This window comes from Mobula hypostoma, chromosome 2, assembly GCF_963921235.1.
Source record: "Mobula hypostoma chromosome 2, sMobHyp1.1, whole genome shotgun sequence".
In the NCBI taxonomy this organism is placed as follows: domain Eukaryota; kingdom Metazoa; phylum Chordata; class Chondrichthyes; order Myliobatiformes; family Myliobatidae; genus Mobula; species Mobula hypostoma.
Window position 1 is genome coordinate 27,326,784 of NC_086098.1, and position 23,136 is coordinate 27,349,919.

Consider the following 23,136-nt stretch of genomic DNA (forward strand, 5'->3'; position numbering starts at 1 on the left):
TTTCCAGATACCATCGTTTCTCTGCGGTGAACCTGGCACCCAGGCAAGGGTGGACACACACCAAGTTCCCGCCGATCGTGCCTTTCCACCCTGTGCGTCTATGGCTTGTCCTGTGACCAGCCGTCCAAAAACTTCCCACCGACTTGTGGGAGATGCACCGCTTCCAGGGTCTCGTTACCTCGGGGTGTCATGCATGTTAAGATGAAGCCACACTCAAGTTGGAGGAACAACACCTTATATTCCGTCTGGGTAGCCTCCAACCTGATGGCATGAACATCAACTTCTCTAACTTCCGCTAATGCCCCACCTCCCCCTCGTACCCCATCTGTTACTTATTTTTATACACACATTCTTTCTCTCACTCTCCTTTTTCTCCCTCTGTCTCTCTGAATATACCCCTTGCCCATCCTCTGGGCCCCCCCCCCACCTCCTTGTCTTTCTTCCCGGACCTCCTGTCCCATGATCCTCTCATATCTCCTTTGCCAATCACCTGTCCAGCTCTTGGCTCCATCCCTCCCCCTCCTGTCTTCTCCTATCATTTTGGATCTCCCCTTCCCCCTCCAACTTTCAAATCCCTTACTCACTCCTCCTTCAGTTAGTCCTGACAAAGGGTCTCGGCCTGAAACGTCGACTGCACCTCTGCCTAGAGATGCTGCCTGGCCTGCTGCGTTCACTAGCAACTTTTATGTGTGTTGCTTGAATTTCCAGCATCTGCAGAATTCCTGTTGTCTGCCTTAATTTGTGTGACTTTCAGTGTTTTGTCTTATCTCTGCTTATTTGTAGTACAATGGATTTGCAACTGCAGCGGCAATTGGGGTGCTCGGCGATAAAGCTGGTTGAAATCCAATCTGACATATCCTTTGTCCTGGGAGAATTGGAGATTTTACTTTCCATAAAAAAAAGAACAAAAAGTCACTCTTAATTGGCAATTTAAGCATTTGCAAAATAAATAGTGCCAATAAATTAATTTTAGGTTTTTTCTGAGAATCCAAAGTACTCAAAAAGCACTGAAACCATCAGCCATAAAGACAGAAAATGTTGGAAACAGTCAGTTGGTCAGGGAGTATCTGTGTAAAGTGAAACAGAGCTAACATTTCAGATCCAAGATCCATGGCTTAAAATGTTAACTCTGTTTCTCTTTCCACTGATGCTGTTTGATCTATACAGCGTTTCCAGCATTTTCTGCTTTTATTTTAGATTACCTGAATCTACAGCTATTCTTAATTTTCACAGCAACCATTACTTATTAGCTCTCTGGAATCTGTTGTAGAATTTTGTTATGTTGAATGTTAACATTCAGCTTAATCTCATGTCCATTAAGTTTAATTAAGTGCTGGCCATTTTACCTGCCACGGGAGATTTCAGTGATCTTTTTGGTAGAATGTACATTCCAGCTCAGGCCAATGTCAAACAGGCTCTAGACAAACTGAGCAATGTAATCAGCATGCATGAAACAGCACATCCTGATGTCCTCCCCATCAGCTTGGGGGATTTTATCCAGTCCAACTTGATAAAAGTCATTAAATTATTATTATCAAAAATCACATGTAGTACCAGAGGAGATAACACGCAGGACTACTAATACACTAAGATCAAGAGTGCCTACCGTGCTTTTCCATGCCCATACTTTGGAAAGTCTGATCACTCGGCTCTACTTCCACTCCCTGAGTATAGGCAGAGACTGAAGACTACTGCAGCTCTAGTAGTGAGGACCATGAAGATATAGACAAGGGAAGCACAGGAGTGCTTACAGGACCGTTTGAATCGGTGGACTGGACCGTGTTCAGGAGTCATCTTCAAGCCTGGATGAGTTGCCGCACTCTTACCGACTTCATTAAAACCTGTGTGGATGAGTGCATGCCTGCGGAAACATACTGTACGTTGCCAAACCAAAAGCCGTGGATGAACCAGGAGGTTCGTAATCTGCTGAGGACTTGATTTATGGCATTTAGATCTTGCGATAAAGGTCTATATAAGAAAACCAGGTATGACTTCTGGAGGACTATTTCAAGAGCCAAGAAACAATTCCAGGTGAGGTTAGAGGTGACATCGGATGCACATCAACTCTGGCAGGATTTGCTGGCCATTACTTCCTACAAAGCAAAACTCAATATCATGAATGGCAGCGGTGCTTCACTACCGGATGAGATCAATAACTTTCAAGCTTGCTTTGAAAGGGAGAATAAAACCACAGCTATGAGGATCCCTGCTGTACCCAGTGACCTGCTTCAAAAGGGCAACAATTATACCAGTGCCCAAGAAGAGTAGTGTGAGCTGCCTCAACGACTATTGTCCAATAGCACTCACATCTACGGAGACGGAATGCTCTGAGAGGTTGGTCATGGCTAGAATCAACATCTGTCTCAGGAAGAACCTGCAATTTTCCTGTCACCACAACAGGTCTACAGCAGACGTGATCTCAATGGCTCTCCACGCAGTTTTTAGTCACCTGGACAATGCAAATGCTTATGTCAGGGTGACGTTTATTAACTATCACTCAGCATTTAACACCATTATTCCGACAGTCCTGATTGAGTGGGTGCAGAGCCTGGGCCTCTGTACCTCATTCTGCAACTGGATCTTTGACTTCCTCATTGGAAGACCACAATCTATGCAGATTGGTAACAACATCTCCACCTCGCTGACAATCAACACTGCCATACCACAGGGTTATGTGCTTAGCCCACTGCTCTACTCTCTCTATACCCATGACTGTGTAGCTCGGCATAGCTCAAGTGCCATCTATAAATTTGCCGATGATCCAACCAGTGTTGGCAGAATTGCAGATGGTGACGAAAGGGTGTACAGGAGTGAGATATTCCAGCTAGTTGAGTGGTGTCGTAGCAACAACTTTGCATTCAACATCAGCAAGACCAAAAAGCTGATTGTGGACTTCAGAAAGGGTAAGAACGAGGGAACACAAACAAATCCTCATAAAGGGATCAGAAGTGGAGAGAATTTGAGCAATTTCAAGTTCCTGGGTGTCAATATCTCTGAGGACCTAACCTGGGTGCAACATATTGATGCAGTTATAAAGAAGGCAAGACAAAATGGCTATAGTTCATTCGAAGTTTGAGGAGATTTGGATTGTCAACTGGAACACTCGAACACTTCTACAAATGGTTGCATCACTATCTGGTATGGGGGTGGTGGTGGCTACTGCAGAAGATCGAGGTAAGTTGCAGAAACTTGTAAGATTAGTCAGCTCTATAATGGGTACTAGCCTCTGCAGCATCCAAGACATCTTCAAGGAGCGTGCCTTAGGAAGGCAGCATCCATCATTAATGATCCCCACTACCCAGGACATGTCCTCTTCTCACTGTTACCATCAGGAAGGAGGTGCAGAAGCCTGAAGGCACACACTCAGTGAATCAGGAACAGTTTCTTCCCCTCTGCAATCTGATTTCTGAATGGACATTGAATCTGTGAACAACACCCCACTACATTTTTTAATTCTGTCTTTTGTATTACTTATTTTATATAACTCAGCTTTTTTCTTTACATTTCTTTATCATGTATTTCATTTTAATAGTAGGCATCCATTAGTCTCATGAGACCATGGATTTGCGCCTTGGAAGGTTTCCAGGGTGCAGGTCTGGGCAAGGTTGTATGGAAGACCAGCAGTTGTAAGTCTCCCCTCTCCATGCCACTGATGTTGTCCAAGGGAAGGACATTAGGACCCTTACAGCTTGGCACCGGTGTCATCGCAGAGCAATGTGTGGTTAAGTGTTTTGCACAAGGACACACACGCTGCCTCAGCCAAGGCTCGAACTAGTGACCTTCAAATCACTAGACGAACGCCTTAACCACTTGGCCACGCGCCAACACTATTTCATTGTACTGCTGCCATAAAGTTAAACAAATTTCACAACATATGTCGGTGATATTAAACCTGATTCTGATACTGATACTGATTCTGACAGCAGAACAGTGAACAGAACAGCATAAAAAGAGGTCCTTCAGCTCAGCATATCCACACTGACCATCTGCCTGCATATGCTCCATATCCCTCTTTTTTCTGTATGTTTACATGCCATAGTTATCTCTCCTGGCAGGCACCTAGCACTCTGCCTGTAGAAAATACTTTCCTCACAACTCACCTATGGCTTCCTTTCCAGAAAAAAAAACTCTTATTTATCCTATCTTGTCAGGAAATGCTTGACCCAAATACACAGCAGAGGAGATGGTTTAGAAGAGAGCAATAACTTTGGTAATGAACTGCAAAGTTACAGGCCATGCACGAGGTGGGTCACAAAACAAGAGAGAACAGATACTTCACACGACTAGGCAGCCAGGCTGCTGAAGGGTAGGAGCAACTCATTGAAGCTGACAGATTCAATGGATGAACAAGGACTGTGGATTAAATAGGCTGCATCTGATGAGTTGGAAAAAAGTGGTAATTGGTTAGATGGGTGGAGACTGGGACAGGTCTGCCTGTGCAGTCCTGATATATCTACATTTGTCATAATTTTTAATACTCCTATCAAATTACTTTCAACCTCTGACATCTCCATAGAAACAATACAATTTTGTCTAGCTTCTCTTTATTGTTAATCCAGGAAACATAGTGCAGAAGAGATTGAGCAGTATTTCCAAAGCCTCCACATTCTTCCTGTAGTACAGTGACTGTAATTACACATAATACTCCAAGTGTGATCTAACCAAAGTTATACATGGCTGTAATATGACTTCCCAACTTTTATACTCAAAGCCCTGACTGATGAAGGAAAGTGTAAGTACCATATGCTTACTTTTCTACCCATTCTACCTGTGTTCCTACTTTCTGGGAGCTTTGGACTTGCACACCAAGATCCCTCTGTACATCAATACTCCTCAGGGTCCTACCATTTACTACATACCTTATTTTGCATTTGCCACCCCAAAATGCATCACCAGAAGGAACTCTACCTGTCATTTCTCCATTCTGAATTTTTAAGGGTGTACGTGACACACAACTTTGTTACTTAAATGCTTTTTGGATGCAGTACTAATATTTTTCCATTAGAAGCAGCATCTTCATAAATATTTAGCATGTATATTTCACACTAAGTAGTGAATGATCTTGAAAAATGTTTGTCAAATGCTTAGTGAGCAAATGTGCAGACTGAACAAGACAAGAATAGTATATTTAACTTATCAAAGCTACTCAATTACTCCTTTATCAGTTTCTTGATCTTGCTGGAGATGTTCATCAGTCTACTCTGTAACCTCCTTATCTCCAGAGAATATAATGCAAGAAATCCAGCATGTTTTTTTTCATATTTATTTAGAGATATGACTTGGTAACAGGCCCTTCTGCCCAATGCCCAATTACACCCATCTCAACATTGTATTTCTCCAAGATCAATATATCGTTCCCAAGGTGGTGCATCCAAACTAAATATGGCAGGGAGTGCATTCTCACTACTACTTAAAAGAAATACTGTAAATGAAGCTTGCACTCATTTGATTGCTTTCTTAGAACCAACTACTCTGAGGATAAACATTGGGCCCTATGTTTATGTATACCTCTAAATCTTCATATTTTCTATTTATTGTTGATGAGCCAGGGATTTGTTGAACTACTGCAGTGAATCCTTTACATAATTCAGACTTCAACTACAATCCATTTTAAAAACAGTACAAACTTCAGACACAGATTGTCCATATACAGGAGTGGACAATCGATCAGGTGGCTGAGGTCCTAATCATTGTCTTAAGAACCTTTAGGTAGTTTTGACAGCACCCATTAGGTGATTAGTCAGGAAATAGACTAGTGCAGCCATGGTGTTGATTTAGCAAGGCCAGTTATTTTCCTGGTTACTATTGACCCCAAAATACTGATGATAGCGAACTTAGAAAATGGTGATGCTGTTGAAGGATTGGAGAGATGGATATGTTTTCTTTTGTTGGAGCTATCTATCCTCAGCTGCGTGAATGTTGCCTATCACTCATCAACCGCAGATCAAATATGATCAGAAGTCTGCTGTGAGCTGTCATGTGTTGCTGTCTTATTGAGTAGTTATGAATGTTGAACTGTATGGAAATAACAACCAATGTTACTGGTTATGTACTTGTAAACTTTCCTAGCTTGCATTTTGTTATATTAAAATACGCTGCTATTGTTCTGCCCACTCCCATAAAACAATCATCATGATCATTTTTCCTCACATTTTCACACTTGAATGTGTGAAACAAGATTATATTGCCCCAAGGTCTCTAAAATGTGAGAGTGTGAGAGTGATGATGGTGCTTTAAATTCCTCGGTGTTACTGTTTTAGAGGATCTGTCTCGAGCCCAGCAAATAAGACAAATTATGAAGAAAACATTGTGGCACCTTGACTTCCTTAGGAGTTTGCAGAGATTCAGCATGGCATCTAAAACTTCGGCAAACTTCTATAGATGTGTAGTGGAGAGTAAATTGACTGGCTGCGTCACAGCCTGGTATGGAAACACCAACACCCTTGAATGGAAAATGCTACAAAAAGTAATGGATATGACCCAGTCCATCAAGGGTAAAGTCCTCCTCACCATTGAGCACATCTACATGAAGTTCTGTTGCAGAAAAGCAGCATCCATCACCAGGGACCCCCTCCAAGCCAGGTCATGCTCTCTTTTTGCTGCAGCCATCAGGAAGAAGGTACAGGAGCCTCAGGACCTACGCCACTAGGATTAGGAACAGTTTTTACTCCTCAACCATCAGGCTCTTGAACCAAAGGGAATAACTGTTCCCACAACCTCCGGACTCACTTTCAAGGACTCTTCATCTCATGTTCTTATTGCTTGCTTGCTTGTTTGTTTGTTTATTTATTTCTTTTTTATTTGCACAGTTTGTTGTCTTTTTCACAATGGTTGAGTGCCAAAGTTGGTGCTGTCTTTCATTGATTCTGTTATGGTTATTATTCTATAGATTTATTGTGTATTCCCACGAGAAAATGAATCTCAGTTTGTATATGGTGAGATATATGTACTTTGAAAATAAACTTACTTCGAGCTTTGAACTAATTACTGGGATCTCCGTTTACTCCTAATTTAAGGAATGTCTTTTCATTAGAACTCTGCCTTTATTTCCAAATCTATTTTCTAACCAGCCCTCAAGTTTGGAACCAATTCCATGCCAGAGTTTTTAAGGCAGGGGTTCCCAACCTTTTTTATGCCATGGCCCACTACCATCAACCGAGCGGTCTGTGGACCCCGGGTTGGGAAACCCTGACTTAAGCTAAGGAGAGGGAAGAAGTTTGAAAACTTAGTAGTTTCTACATAATTTCAATATACCATATTTTGATGAAAGAATTATTTTCTTGTGGGAATTACTTTAAATGTTAACAGCATCATGAACTGAGCTACTAGGGATGATTGATAAGTTAGTGGCCTAATGTAGAAGGGGTCAATTTTAGAAAACCTAGCACATTTATTTTTCAACATAGCCCCCTCCTACATGTACACACTTAATCCAGCAGTTGTGGAGCATACAGATCCCTTCTTTGTAGAAGTGGTCCACAGCAGGGGTGATTGATAAGTTCGTGGCCTAGGGTAAAAGGAGATGACTTATACAGCTCTCGTTACATGCACGTGCAGTTTCACTCTGAGTGAAAATGCAGTAAGTTTGAAGTTAATAACTCATTTCCTTCTACCATAGGCCACGAACTTATTGATCACCCCTGCTGTGGACCACTTTCTGGATGTCCAAGACGCCGACTTCTACAATGAAGGGATTCGTATGCTCCACAACCGCTGGACTGAGTGTAAATGTAGGAAAAATAAATGTGCTAGGTTTTCTAAAATTGACTCCTCCTACCTTAGGCCATGAACTTATCAATCATCCCTTGTACTTTTCACACTGAATCATCCTAAACTGGGATTGAAGACCTCCTCTACCTGCAGGAACATTCTGCACTAAACATCGTAAAATCTCAGCTGTAGATCTCCTAAAAAGTACTGATGGTATTCCTTCAGTTCTTTGCAGGAATGGGACCCACTCTCAGGGCCTCACAACTGGCTGCTTTTCGATATGCCAAGGACACGGCCTGGAAGACTACACATCTTCAGGGTGCCTGATTTTCATGGCTCTAGAGATGGGCTGATTCAAGGCCGGTGTCCCCAGCTGAGGCTTAGCGGGAGAACACGGAACATCAGGAACTGTGTTACCAGAGGCGACTCTCCGGGTGCAGAGCTCGGAAAAAGCGATGCAATAGACTTTTAACATAATAAATCAGCCAGTTGTTTGTTACGTCTCCCCTCTCACTGTGAAACAGGGACACTTCTTTTTCCCTTATTAGGGAGAGGGAGGGAGGGAGGGAGAGAGAGAGACAGACAGACAGACAGACAGAGTGTAGTAGGTTGAATTACCAGGTGAACGAGTAGTCTTTGGGGTACTGCATGTCTGTGTCTTTATTGATGCTTTGCTGCATGTGTGAGTGCTCAGTAGGGGGCGCTGATGCTCTTTTTGCTGGTGGGGGAGGGGGGTCATTGCCTTGTTGCTGCATGTGCATAGGAGGGGGAGCTGGGGGGGCTTTGGGGTTCTAACGTTCAACTGTCATTCATTCTTTGGGGCAGTCCTCTGTTTATGTGGATGTTTGTGAAGAAAAAGAATTTCAGGATGTACGAGGGGTGATTGATAAGTTCGTGGCCTAGGGTAGAAGGAGTCAATTTTAGAAAACCCAGCACATTTATTTTTCAACATAGTACCCTCCTACATTTACACACTTAGTCCAGCGGTCATGGAGCATACGGATCTCGGACCTTCAGAAAGTTTGTGGCCTTCAGTAGAAGGAGATGAGTTATACAGCTCTCGTTACATGCACATGCAGTTCAACTCTTTGAATGATAATGCAGAAAGTTTGAAGTTAATAACTCATCTCCTTCTACCTTAACAACAGGAATTCTGCAGATGCTGGAAATTCAAGCAACACATCAAAGATGCTGGTGAACGCAGCAGGCCAGGCAGCATCTGTAGGAAGAGGTGCAGTCGACGTTTCAGGCCGAGGACTAACTGAAGGAAGAGTGAGTAAGGAATTTGAAAGTTGGAGGGGGAGGGGGAGATCCAAAATGATAGGAGAAGACAGGAGGGGGAGGGATAGAGCCAAGAGCTAGACAGGTGATAGGCAAAAGGGGATACGAGAGGATCATGGGACAGGAGGTCCGGGAAGAAAGACAAGGGGGTGGGACCCAGAGGATGGGCAAGAGGTATATTCAGAGGGACAGAGGGAGAAAAAGGAGAGTGAGAGAAAGAATGTGTGCATAAAAATAAGTAACAGATGGGGTACGAGGGGGAGGTGGGACCTTAGCGGAAGTTAGAGAAGTCGATGTTCATGCCATCAGGTTGGAGGCTACCCAGACGGAATATAAGGTGTTGTTCCTCCAACCTGAGTGTGGCTTCATCTTTACAGTAGAGGAGGCCGTGGATAGACATGTCAGAATGGGAATGGGATGTGGAAGTAAAATGTGTGGCCACTGGGAGATCCTGCTTTCTCTGGCGGACACAGCGTAGATGTTCAGCAAAGCGGTCTCCCAGTCTGCGTCGGGTCTCGCCAATATATAAAAGGCCACATCGGGAGCACCGGACGCAGTATATCACCCCAGTCGACTCACAGGTGAAGTTTTGCCTCACCTGGAAGGACTGTTTGGGGCCCTGAATGGTGGTAAGGGAGGAAGTGTAAGGGCATGTGTAGGCTGGTGAACGCAGCAGGCCAGGCAGCATCTGTAGGAAGAACGCAGCAGGCCAGGCAGCATCTGTAGGAAGATCTCCCCCATTTCACGTACACCTGCTCTCACTCCATCCTCCCGCCACCCCACTAAGAATAGGGTTCCCCTGGTCCTCACCTACCACCCCACCAGCCTCCGGGTCCAACATATTATTCTCCGTAACGTCCGCCACCTCCAACGGGATCCCACCACTAAGCACATCTTTCCCTCCCCCCCCCCCGCATTCCGCAGGGATTGCTCCCTACGCAACTCCCTTGTCCATTCGTCCCCCCCATCCCTCCCCACTGATCTCCTTCCTGGCACTTATCCGTGTAAGCGGAACAAGTGCTACACATGCCCTTACACTTCCTCCCTTACCACCATTCAGGGCCCCAGACAGTCCTTCCAGGTGAGGCAACACTTCACCTGTGAGTCGGCTGGGGTGATATACTGCGTCCGGTGCTCCCGATGTGGCCTTTTATATATTGGCGAGACCCGACGCAGACTGGGAGACCGCTTTGCTGAACATCTACGCTCTGTCCGCCAGAGAAAGCAGGATCTCCCAGTGGCCACACATTTTAATTCCACATCCCACATGTCTATCCACGGCCTCCTCTACTGTAAAGATGAAGCCACACTCAGGTTGGAGGAACAACACCTTATATTCCGCCTGGGTAGCCTCCAACCTGGTGGCATGAACATCGACTTCTCTAACTTCCGCTAATGCCCCACCTCCCCCTCGCACCCCATCTGTTACTTATTTATACGCACACATTCTTTCTCTCACTCTCCTTTTTCTCCCTCTGTCCCTCTGAATATACCTCTTGCCCATCCTCTGGGTCCCACCCCCTTGTCTTTCTTCCCGGACCTCCTGTCCCATGATCCTCTCGTATCCCCTTTTGCCTATCACCTGTCTAGCTCTTGGCTCTATCCCTCCCCCTCCTGTCTTCTCCTATCATTTTGGATCTCTCCCTCCCCCTCCAACTTTCAAATCCCTTACTCACTCTTCCTTCAGTTAGTCCTGACGAAGGGTCTCGGCCTGAAACGTCGACTGCACCTCTTCCTACAAATGCTGCCTGGCCTGCTGCGTTCACCAGCAACTTTGATGTGTTCCTTCTACCTTAGGCCACAAACCTATCAATCACCCATGCTGTGGACACTTTCTGGAGGTCCAAGATCCGTATGCTCCATGACCGCTGGACTAAGTGTGTAAATGTAGGAGGGGACTATGTTGAAAAATAAATGTGCTAGGTTTTCTAAAATTGACTCCTTCTACCTTAGGCCATGAACTTATCAATCACTCCTCGTATATTGTATACATTTCTCTGACAGTAATGTACCTATTGAAACCTATTGAGAATGGTGACAATTTAAAATAGATTTGGTGGTAAAAAGAAGCATTTCAGTTACTTTTAAATGTTCACATTTGACATATTGAAAACAATAATCACAGGTTCACAATAAAAGTTACACCAATGCGCCACAAGATGGTACTAGTCAACTCTTATCAATTCAGTTAACAAAATATTAAATAGATATTTTATTGAACATTCACCATTTTAGTCAAAATAATCATTTTCATTTCTAGCCAATTTTGTAATTTTAATATATTTATTTAGTGGATCTAATTTTTAGGATTCATCAGAATTTTTAAGAGGTCGAAGGAATGTGAAATGTTGGCTTTAGGTAAAAGCAAAACCTCTCGAACAGATGTGGCAACTTAGAAGTGAATCACATGACCCTGATGCAGAAAGAAGGGACAGGCCAGGTAAATTATGTTGCCTAGGCACGGCAATTCTTTTTTGGCTAATATTTAAAATGGGAAATTGTGAAGTCATCATGTTGTAATAGCTGTCTTGGGGCCCACTGGTCAGGCTGCCACAGGTTCCATTAGTCCCCATAAAGTAACCAGTCCATTAATATAGAATTTGGGAATGGAAATCAGAAAATATATGAATTAAATAACACAGTGCAGTGCAAGAGTCTTAGGCATGTATATCTAGCTAGGGTACTTAAGATTTTCGCATAAAGTACTATATTTGTTAAACTGGAGCAGAGAGCGAGTTTGTAAGTCTGGTGGAGCAAAGGATGTTGGGAACGGTGGTGGTGGGGAACCGCGGGAGGGGTGTGGGACAGGTGGCAGAGAAGGAGTGCCAGGGCAGGGGGTGGCATGGGTACAGACGCACCCAGCCCTGAGCCACCAGGCAAGGTCATTTGATTCCAAACAATTAGTTTATTGATCATTACAGAATGTCTCTCTGGTGCTTCCCGCTCCCTCCCCTCTTCCCTTCCCCCTTTTCCAACTATGATTTTCCTCTCCCTGAAACCTTCTCACTCTCAGTCCACAAGTGACCCATATCAGAATCTGGTTTATCATGATTCGCATGTCATCGCATGCGAAAAAATGTGTTTTTGTTTGCAGTAGTAGCACAGTGCAGAATTTAAGATTACGACAGTACTGTGCAAAAGTCTTAGGCACCCTAGCTATATGTGCCCAAGGCTTTGGCACTGTACTGTACATAAAATTCTAACCAAATTTTAGAAAGAAAAGCAACACTTCCTTGCTGAAAAATAGCACAGGGCCTAGCTTCCTGATCTTTCCATAAGACCATGACAAAGCAGCAGAAGTTTGCCATTCGGCCCATCGAGTCTGCTCCGCCATTCTATCATGAGCTGATCCATTCTCCCATTTACTCCCACTCCCCCACCTTCTCACCATAACCTTTGATGTCCTGGCTACTCAGATACTTATCAATCTCTGCCTTAAATGCACCCAATGACTTGGCCTCCACTGCTGCCCGTGGCAACAAATTCCATAGATTCACCACCCTCTGGCTGAAAAAATTTCTTTGCATTTCTGTTCTGAATGGGCGCCCTTCAATCCTTAAATCATGCTTTCTCGTACTAGACTCCCCCATCATGGGAAACAACTTTGCCACATCCACTCTGTCCATGCCTTTCAACATTCAAAATGTTTCTATGAGGTCCCCCCTCATTCTTCTAAACTCCAAGGAGTACAGTCCAAGAGCGGACAAACGTTCCTCATATGTTAACCCTCTCATTCCCGGAATTATTCCAGTGAATCTTCTCTGAACCCTCTCCAACGTCAGCACATCCTTTCTTAAATAAGGAACCCAAAACTGCACACAGTACTCCAAGTGAGGTCTTACCAGTGCCTTATAGAGCCTCAACATCACATCCCTGCTCCTATACTCTATTCCTCTAGAAATGAATGTCAACATTGCATTCCCCTTCTTCAGCACCGACTCAACCTGGAGGTTAACCTTAAGGGTATCCTGCATGAGGACTCCCAAGTCCCGTTGCATCTCATAACTTTGAATTCTCTCCCCATTTAAATAATATTCTGCCTGTTTATTTCTTCTACCAAAGTGCATAACCATACACTTTCCAACATTGTATTTCATTTGCCACTTCTTTGCCTATTCTCCCAATCTATCAAGTCTCTCTGCAGACTCTGTTTCCTCAGCACTACCGGCCCCTCCACCTATCTTCGTATCATCAGCAAACTTGGCCACAAAGCCATCTATTCCATAATCCAAATCGTTGATGTACAAAGTAAAAAGAAGCGGTCCCAACACGGACCCCTGTGGAACACCACTGGTAACCGGCAGCAAACCAGAATAGGATCCCTTTATTCCCACTCTCTGTTTCCTGCCAATCAGCCAACGCTCTATCCACGTATGTAACTTTCCCGTAATTCCGTGGGCTCTTATCTTGTTAAGTAGCCTCATGTGCGGCACCTTGTCAAAGGCCTTCTGAAAATCCAAATACACAACATCCACTGCATCTCCCTTGTCTAGCCTACCGGTAATTTCCTCAAAAAATTGTAATAGGTTTGTCAGGCAGGATTTTCCTTTAAGGAATCCATGCTGAGTTCTGCCTATCTTGTCATATGCCTCCAGGTACTCTGTAACCTCATCCTTGACAATCGACTCCAACAACTTCCCAACCACGGATGTCAAGCTAACAGGTCTATAATTTCCTTTTTGCTTCCTTGCCCCCTTCTTAAATAGCGGAGTGACATTTGCAATCTTCCAGTTCTCTGGAACCATGCCAGAATCTATTGACTTTTGAAAGATCATCGCTAATGCCTCCGCAATCTTCACAGCTACTTCCTTCAGAACACTCATCCGAATGGTGTTCTTGGATTGTATTTCCCAATTTAAAACACATACAATAATAGAAGTGATTTTCCAGAGTACAATAATTCTAGTCATTTTGCATGCACTATGTCATACTCACCTCATGTTACACACCCCCATCATACTTGCTATGTTGCACTCTACATTGTTCTGAGCATTGTGATAGGAGATTTCCTTAGATTTTGTTCTTGGCAACAAAGTGGCAGCTTTCCTGCACACAAAAGCCTAGTGTTATTTGCGGTGTGGACTTCCACTTTTCCAATAGTGTTTACTGTCAAGTTAGACAAGAAGAACATAAGATATAGGAGCAGAATCTGGCCACTTGACCCTTCGATTCTGCTCTGCCATTTCATTATGGCTGATTCAATTTTCCTCTCAGCTCCAATCTCCTTCCTTCTGCCCATATCCCCTCAGGCCCTGATTGAAGTTATGGGGATCCTTTACATCAAGAAGCCACAATGTCAGAAAAGGCAGACTAGCCAGTCATGCTAAATGAAAAATGTAAAGGAAAATATAAAATATAAAGGAAAAGGATACAGGAACAAAAATATTTGGGGTGTACTGTATGTGCCTGTCAATGAACCAACCCATGAAATCCACCTCACTATTTTTGCTCTGTTTTTGCACTACCTATTTAATTTAATTTATATATATATATATATATATATTTATTATTGTATTTGATAGTATTATTATGTATTGCAATATAATGCTGCTTTAAAAGAACAAATTTCAGACATATGTCAGTGATATTAAACCTGATTGTAAGTCATTGAAAACGACAGTCAGGCTGAGAAAACAATTTAAATCAGTAAGTGCAAAAGGAAGGAAGTCATGTTAAATCTTCATAAAACGCGGATATGGCCACAAGTGGACTATTTCTTCCAGATTCAAGTGTCATACTTTAACAAATATTGAGAGCACAGAGGGGAATTTATCAGAATGATACCAGGAATGTCAGACTTCTCATTGAGAGCAGAATCCTGCTCATTGAGTCATATAGAGCAAGAATTCAGGCCCTTTGGCCCAACTGATCTATAAAGAGCAAGATACCCATCTAAGCTAATCTCATTTGCCTCTATTTGGGCCATAATCCTCTGATTATACCTTTCTTAAACATGTTTCTATCCAACTGCTTTTTAAAAAGTTGCTATTGCACCTGCCTGAACCACTTCCTCTGGCAGCTCATTGCATGTACGCACTGCCCTCTGTGTATGCCCTTCAAGTTTCTAGTGAACCTTTTTCCTCTCACCTGAAACCTGTGCCCGCAACCCTGAGGTCAGCACAAATAAACTGTACCCATGTAGCTAATGGCCAAGAACCATACAATGAGCAGACAAGGGGATTGAAAGCAACATTAAAAGGTGGTATATTTTAGTGCAGCAAGTATTTATAAACAGGCATGGCGTTGCTGGGATTCTACTGGAAGCAATTGCAATGGTTATTGGCGAGGTACCTGAAAAGGTAACATTAGCAGAACTACAGTGAGAGAGCAGGGTAATGCTACTAGTTGTACTGTATGAATCCAAGGGCTGAATGAACTTGTTCTACACAGTAAACTTTCTATAATTTTGTGATCAGAGATAAGAAACAGGAAGGGAATTGCACACTTTTTAACCAGATTTCTAAAAATATTTGAAGTCTGATATGAAGATAGGAACATACATTTCAGATGTTTGTACATCCAAAGTATCTTCAACACACTTTAAAAAAAATGTCATTTTAAAATCCTTTACATTGAAGAAACTGTGAGGGAAATACAAAATAGTTTAAAATAAAATAAAGTAGTTTAAAAGCTCAACATGTTTATGAAACATTGACTTAGTGCATCAGTAGAAACTACTTTGGCTTTATGCAAAACCTGAAAATACTTTCAGACATTTTACATCTGGAGTATTTTGTATCATATGTTCATGTCGACATGTCCTTTGATTCCAGTGAAAATGGCTGAAAGGTAACTCTGCCTTTGAAGGAAGAATGAGTCACTCACGTGCCTCAGAATTCGAGACTGAATCATGTCAGCATGAAAGTCTGAAAGTCAGTATCACTTACATAGAATAAAGTATACCATTTTCCCACAGCAGAGAGAGTTTACCATATTCATCCAAAATGTTGGAAGAATATGGTAATTATTAACAGTTTTTAGCAAACAGAAATAGTATTGACCCCAATGGTTATTAGTTTGTGTGTGTGTTGCCTATGAGTACATACACACTTCTAAGCTGCAATTTTTGATTGATCTTTCTTCATTGTTTGTAGATCATTACAATTTGCTAATGATACCAGGAGACTTTCATTATTAAACTTATTGCTTTATCATTTTTTACGGGAAGGTTAACATGTTATAAGAAAATGCATTTTTTTTTGCAGTTACTTGACATTAACAATCTGGTTTTTAACTTTCGTTAATGGAAGTAAAATAAAACTTGAATTATACAGAAGTTTTCACAACCCAACCCAGATCTTCCAAAAGTATTTTCAGCGGGAAGTCATACTGACAGATCAATGGTTTAGTTAACTTGCAGAAAGCAACGGCCTACAAACAGTAATGTAATAATGACCAGATTCTGTTCTTAGCTTGATCATTGAGAATAATTTCAATGCCTTAATCTATCTGAGTGAGCAGGTGGAGCCCTGGTTTAAATTTTTATCCTTAAGGTCCACCTCTAAGTCTCTCAACAAACAATGGATGGTCAATCCAATTATGATAATGGAAGTAATTGTAATATAAGACCATAAAACCATAGGAGCAGAATTAGGCCATTTGGCCCATCGAGTCTGTTCTGCCAGTCCATTGTGGCTAATTTATTTTCCCTCTCAACGCCATTCTCTTGCTTTCTCCTTCTATCCTTTGACATGCTTACCAATCGAGAACCTATCAAACTCCACTTTAAATATACCCAATTACTTGGCTTCCACAGACGTCTGTGGTAATGAATTCCACCCTCTGGCGAAAGAAATTCCTCCTCATCTCTGTTCTAGAAGGACACCCTTCTATTCTGAGGCTGCGCCCTCTGGTTCTTGACTCCCCCACTATAGCAAACATCCTCTCCACGCCCACTCTGTCTAGGCCTTTCAATATTCAATAGGTTTCCATGAGATTCCCCCTTCGTGACATTTTTGATTTTACGGATTAAATATTTTTCAGTCCCAGATACTGACGGAAGGAGGAAATCTTGTGCATAGTAAATAATTGAAAAGAAGACATTTTCTAGTCCATTGCCTGCAGGTGTCTGCTACATTGATGAGTACGAACATCACATTTTATCCCTCGTTTCCCCTGGAAAAGCAGAACATTGCAATACAAGCTCACCATACCACTGCATTTCCAATTACCACAGCAAGCAAGTGGCCCAGCTGTAGGAGTTATTATTATCATACAGCTCGGCTGTGACTGCCCCAGTGGTTCCAGTTGAATTTTGGAGTTTATACGTGCCCTTCTGGTTACAACTGTTTAAGTGACGAAACTACTGTAAAGTTTCCCACAGGCTTCTATGGGCCAGCAGTAGATGTGAATGGAGTGACCCTTTGTGAATTTTATTGAATGATACGCAATTACTTGCATCTTATCTGTTTCCTATAGTGTGTCAATTTCTATATCTATTCTTGCAATACTAATGTTGCCATCTTCTAGCTGGCATTTTGCACTTTAGATTTCCAGATTTGCAGAACAGGATAAATTTATTTGCACCAAGCTCACTCGGTTGTATCTTCACTTTGTGGTTTATTAAACACAAGTCTCGGCCACTCTTTCACTGACACTAATCCCACATTTTAATCCCACACCATTGCCAGTTGGAAAAACTGAAATATGTTTTTCAATACAGCTGTAAGCTTTCACCTCTCTATAATCACTTGTCTATTCCTTTTAAATCCTGTAAATTTGTGTTTTCCCCTTGTAATGTTCCAGAACTGAGTTGAATATGGATGGATAATCCAGAATCCATTTATTCTCAAAGATTCAGGAAAAGCTTCTTCCCCTCTGTCATCAGATGGACATTGGACCCATGAACACCACCTCACTCATTTTTTTGCACGACTTATTTAATTTAATTACTTTATTATTGTCATTCAGTTTTTATTATTATGTATTGCAATTACTGCTGCTGCAAAATCAACAAATTTCACGACATATTGCATGATATTAAACCTGATTCTAATTCTGATTCTTTAGAAACACCTGGAGCATCCCAAAAAATTAGACCCAATGAGTAACCATAGTGCCAGGGCTGGAAAATGTTATGTTTCTAGAAAAACTCGAAGGTATAGCTTAAATTAAACAGATTAAGTTCCAATGCCAAACCTCAAATGAGTAGAAATTATTAGGCTTAGTTCAGCAACATTTAGAAATGTGAAAGTTTTTAAAAACTTTATTACTATGTAACATTAGAAGACTTACCGAGAGCCAGCCACCACTGCCAGACAAGTGGAAATTCAGCCATAACTGAAAAAAAATTGCATAAATAAAAGATTTTTTTCTTTTTAGTCTTGCACTTTTAAATAGGCCAGCTGCAAAATAGTGTTCCAATTGTGGCTCTAAATAAAATTGTGCAATACATTTTCAGTCATACTTGAACATCTAATTATTAATTTATAGTCAAAGTGAATTCATTAAATACTATTTTTAAACATCATAAACTATACACCAATTTATTTAATAACTATATAAAAATAGGCAATGTGTAACATATACAATTAGCATTCACAGGAGCATGCATACATACTATAATTATGCTGGGCTGTGGTGATACCACCCACACCTGGATTATTGGGTACAGTTGTTTTGTCTCCTGAGCTAAGAAAACATGTAACTACCATACAGAAAGTACAAAGACTATTCATTAGATTACTCATACTGATTCCTCAGAATGGAGGCTGTCATAGGAGTAGGCATGTTTTTCCTGGGATGAGGAGGGCTAAAATTAATAATCAGAGTCTGAGGGTACGCGGTAAGGCATTGTGGACTAAGATGAGGCGAGATTTCTTCTCTCAGGGGATAATAAAGCTGTGAAATTCTCTACCACAGAAGCTATGGATGACAAGTTTTTGACTATATTCTGCAAGGAGATGATAGATTTCTGGAAGATAAAAGCTTCGAGGGCTATGGAGAGAGAAGTCGAATATGATATTAAGATAAAGGATCAGCCTTGAGTGTTTTGAATAGTGGGGCAGATGAAAAGAGCCAAGTAGCTTTTGCTTGCATCGATTCTTTGTTCTATGTGTTCTTACAAAGAGGCACACATACAGTATATGCAAGGACACTTGAGTAACGCATGCTGTGAACTTCAGATTTTGTGTCATAACAACAGTAGGTTTCTGGGTGCAGAAGTATTGACATCATGGTGAGGAATTAATGATTACATATTCAAACTTTATTAAACATGAAATTTGGCATAATGAAAGCTAGCTACAACAAAAGTAACATTTATAGCTTAAATGATGAAATACAGTGACATTTACTTATTGATTTCTCTAGCTTGTGTTATTTTCTCCCCCTCTTCCCCTTCTCCCTTTTTCCATTCCCCATTCTGGCCCTCCCCCTTACCCCTTCTCTTCTCCTCACCTGCCTATCAACTCACTCCCTGCTTTCTTTTCTCTCATGGCCTACTCTCCTCTTCTGCCAGATTCCTTCTTTTTCGGTCCTTTACCTCTCCCACCCAGCTCTCACTTCATTACCCCGCACCCACCTTTCCCCTCATTTGGTCTCATCTAACACTTACCAGCTTCTACTTCTTCCCCTTCTCCCACCTTCTTCCCTTTCATTTACAGTCCTGAAGAAGGCTCTCAACTGTTCATTCCTCTCTATAGATGCTGCCTGACCTGCCGAGTTCCTGCAGCATTTTATGTGTGTTTCTAATTACCTTTACTGTTACAGTTTTCTAACTGTATGATGCACCTTCAATTACTCCAAAAGACTGAAGTAGAGTAAATACTGAAAGGCTTTTATTCACATTAAAATGTGACTTCCAGCATGCTGAGTGTCTGCCCCTGGACTGAGGAGGAGGAGCAGGGCGAAATCGCCTTTATTCAGGGGTCTGTGGGAGGAGCCACAGGGGCAGTCAGCAGCGGGGCGTGTCCAGACAGGTAACACAGTTACAACATATATACATGGTTTACCACACTGTACAAATGATCACCTCAGTTTCATTGACTGAACCTACATGCACCCATATCTTTTCAAACAGTTATGGACACACCCAAAATGATATGCCTTTAAATTGTCTTCAAAGCCTGGAGCTCAGGGTCCCATCATTGTGAATCCCGAGTTCAATATCGAAGACAGAAGCTCAAAGGTCAATTAGAAGCCTGGAAGTCAAAGCCCAATGGCTGATGTGCTGGGTCTGCGAGTCAGAGAAGCCACTGGGGAAGTCAGAGGCCGATGTCTATGAATCCATGAGCCCAAAGGAGGCTGGAGGTCTGGCCTATCCTGGGGTGGGAGAACAGTCTCTGTGTGTGAATGGGTGGGTGGGTGGGTTTTCTTTTGCTACTGGTCTGCTGAGTGGGCATACTCTGGAATGTGGCTGCCCCCAGCACATCTTTAAATTGTGTTGGTTGTTAAAATGAACAATGCATTTCACTGTATGTTTCAATGTATACTTGATAAATAAATGAATTCAAATAAGAATTGCTCAAACAATTGCTCCCCTAACCAAAAATTAACAGTGCAATGCATCTTAGTTCACAAACTGTGGAGGTCTGGAAACAGTTCCACCCAAGTCCTAGGATGGCAATCCAGAAGGTTCCAGAATCCACAGGAACAGGTACAGGTGTCTGTGAGGAAGGATTCATAAATCCACATTAAGATGACACAAGGTGATGGTCACGGAAAATTCCAGAGGACAAGTGATTATCACGTAACACACTGGATCCACGCAGGGATAACGAGGTGACAGTCACGGAAGATTCCAGAAGTCGAGTGGTCATCACTTAAATACTAGAGTCCACACAGGGATAACAAAGTGATACATAAGTTTCAAAATCCACATAGGGATATCACAAGGTGACGATCACGGAATATTCCTTAACACAAGTGGTCGCCACGTAACACACCTGAATCCATGTATGGATTAACAAAAAGTTGGTGCAACAGAATACTCCAGAAATCCAAGTATGGATCATACGAAGTGACAGTCACGTATCCAATATGCACTGTGTGGCGCAAATTATCACAATCTTCTGGACACGGAGAAATATTGGGAACGCCCACTGCTGTAGTGAACTCTTAACTAACTCAACTCAACTCACTCTCTCGCTGGTAACTCACAATCCGTTGCATCGCTTAGCTGCAGAAATTTTCAGAAGCCTCCCAAATTCAATAGAAAAATCCTACACTCGGTTGTTACATGACGCTATCCCCACGCCTCGTCCAGGTGCACCTAAATGACGCCATCCCACGCCCAGTCTAGGTGCACCTAAATGATGCTTACGGTTCATCCAAGCAATGTTGACATGTAACACAGGGAAACTGAACGGGTTGGTCATTGATGAGATCGCTTCATAAAAACAATCTCTGCATCTTGCCCTGAAACAGAAATGAATTCATAGGCTAAGCAACTGGAGACAGGAGCACATCAGCTTTGGAGATGTTCTCAGTCAGGAAACTACAAAATGGACAAAAGCATGGCAAGGAGAATCATGGGATTGGAGCTGTGGGGAAGGTATGATTTCTTTGGTGAAGTTGGTGACAATATTGGAGGATAGCATCTATTCAGTAATCTGAAGGGAAAAGGCACAGGGATTGTATGTGGTAAGTGTGGCAGCCAGACTGGCAGAGTGAGACTGGCAAGAGAAGGGACTAAACAAATGCTTCATGTTTGCAAGGTGGAGAACTTATGCAAACAGCCAGAGGGCGACAAATCAGGTGAATCCAGCTATGTCCAGCCTCCTGGTTCCTAAGGAACATAATACACTGAAGTTAATTTCAAATAACTGCCAAAGTATCAAGAAACAAACATTCTCCCTAAGATGATTATGAAAAAATTGAGATGGACTCAATTTCATTCTGAATGCTGATTCTTGCTTTATTGTTTGCATGATTTGTTTTTATTCACTCTCTCTGTCTGCCATTGGGTGTTGGTCTTTCTTTTTTTTAAATTGGGTTCTTTGGGGTTTCCTGTCTCGTGGCTGCCTGTAAGCAGACGAATCTTGAGGTTGTATAATTTATACATATTTTAATAACAGATGTACTTTGAATAGGCTCTCCCAAGCTAAACACAGTCAGGAACCTCAGTTCTCACCAGAGTTAAAGCATGTTTGTAGCAGTTTCCTAAACCGTTCATTAAAATTTGCCTCTGCTTCTGTTATAGGCTCTTGAGATTGGATTAGAATATTATTGTCACATGTACCATGATAAAATAATAGATGTGTTTTGCATTTCCCATCTATTCCACATCATGAGGAGATCAAAATTCACATATACGCACTTGTCAAACATAGAGATGGAAGTAGTGTCTTAGAGAATGTGGCATTTGACTCTTCAACCTTTATGGAAAATCATGGAAAATTATCTGAATTCCCAGACTTATGCTTCTGGTGGGCAAAATCCTCCATCAAAACCTAATTTCTAAATTTCCCTCCAATTTATAAATCAACAACCTGATCATGAATATACGTTCACAAAAGTACTGGTTTATATATCCAGTGGAATATCATTACTGATTATAATGCTATTTTTATTGTACCTGTAATTGACAAATGTAACATACAGTATATTAAGTGTATACAGCTGTAAGAACCATTGATCATGTGGTATGAATTACAATACACTGCTGTTTCAGCTACTGCTGTCAGCTTAATGTTGTTCATCATCAATAAAGTATGTTTGGTTAGAAGCTCTATGTTGTTTACTTTCCTTACTAAACAGCTACACAGAGGCATTTACTGACACTACAACAAATCATTGTAAATTCACATATCAGCCTTTGTAAGACATAGAACAGCTGGCTGAAATGCAGAAACAAGTATTAACAGTGTGCAGATACTGTCGCCTAGTGGTCAGGTAGAAACCGAAACTGGAGGGAAACAATAAGTACATTAATGTTGAAAGGAGACTGGGCAACTCAGTTTGCAGATTATTACCAAGTAGGTTTGGTGATGCTTTTTTGTTCACTGGTACAGCACAGACCATTTAGATACATTCAAGGCATTCTTCCCTTTTTGAAACGTGCACACACAGGCAGGGTAGTTTAGTCTATGTGACAGCGTGCCTGTTCTCTAAACTGTGTCATCTGTGTTGTCACCCTACGACCTTTAAGAATATTTCTTCCTAAGAGTTCACACTGCTTACCAGCTGATGACTGATCCAGTGATG

General features: G+C 42.0%; 1 protein-coding gene across 1 annotated transcript in view; it reads right to left on the reverse strand.

The window, feature by feature from the left end:
• The window catches only part of tmem244 (transmembrane protein 244), a 99,144-nt gene that overhangs the window by 19,045 nt on the left and 56,963 nt on the right, over positions 1–23,136 (reverse strand). The window contains exon 5 of the mRNA XM_063070689.1: positions 18,226–18,270. Within this exon, the coding sequence (XP_062926759.1) occupies positions 18,226–18,270 (45 nt within the window). The remainder of the gene's footprint in view (positions 1–18,225; positions 18,271–23,136) is intronic.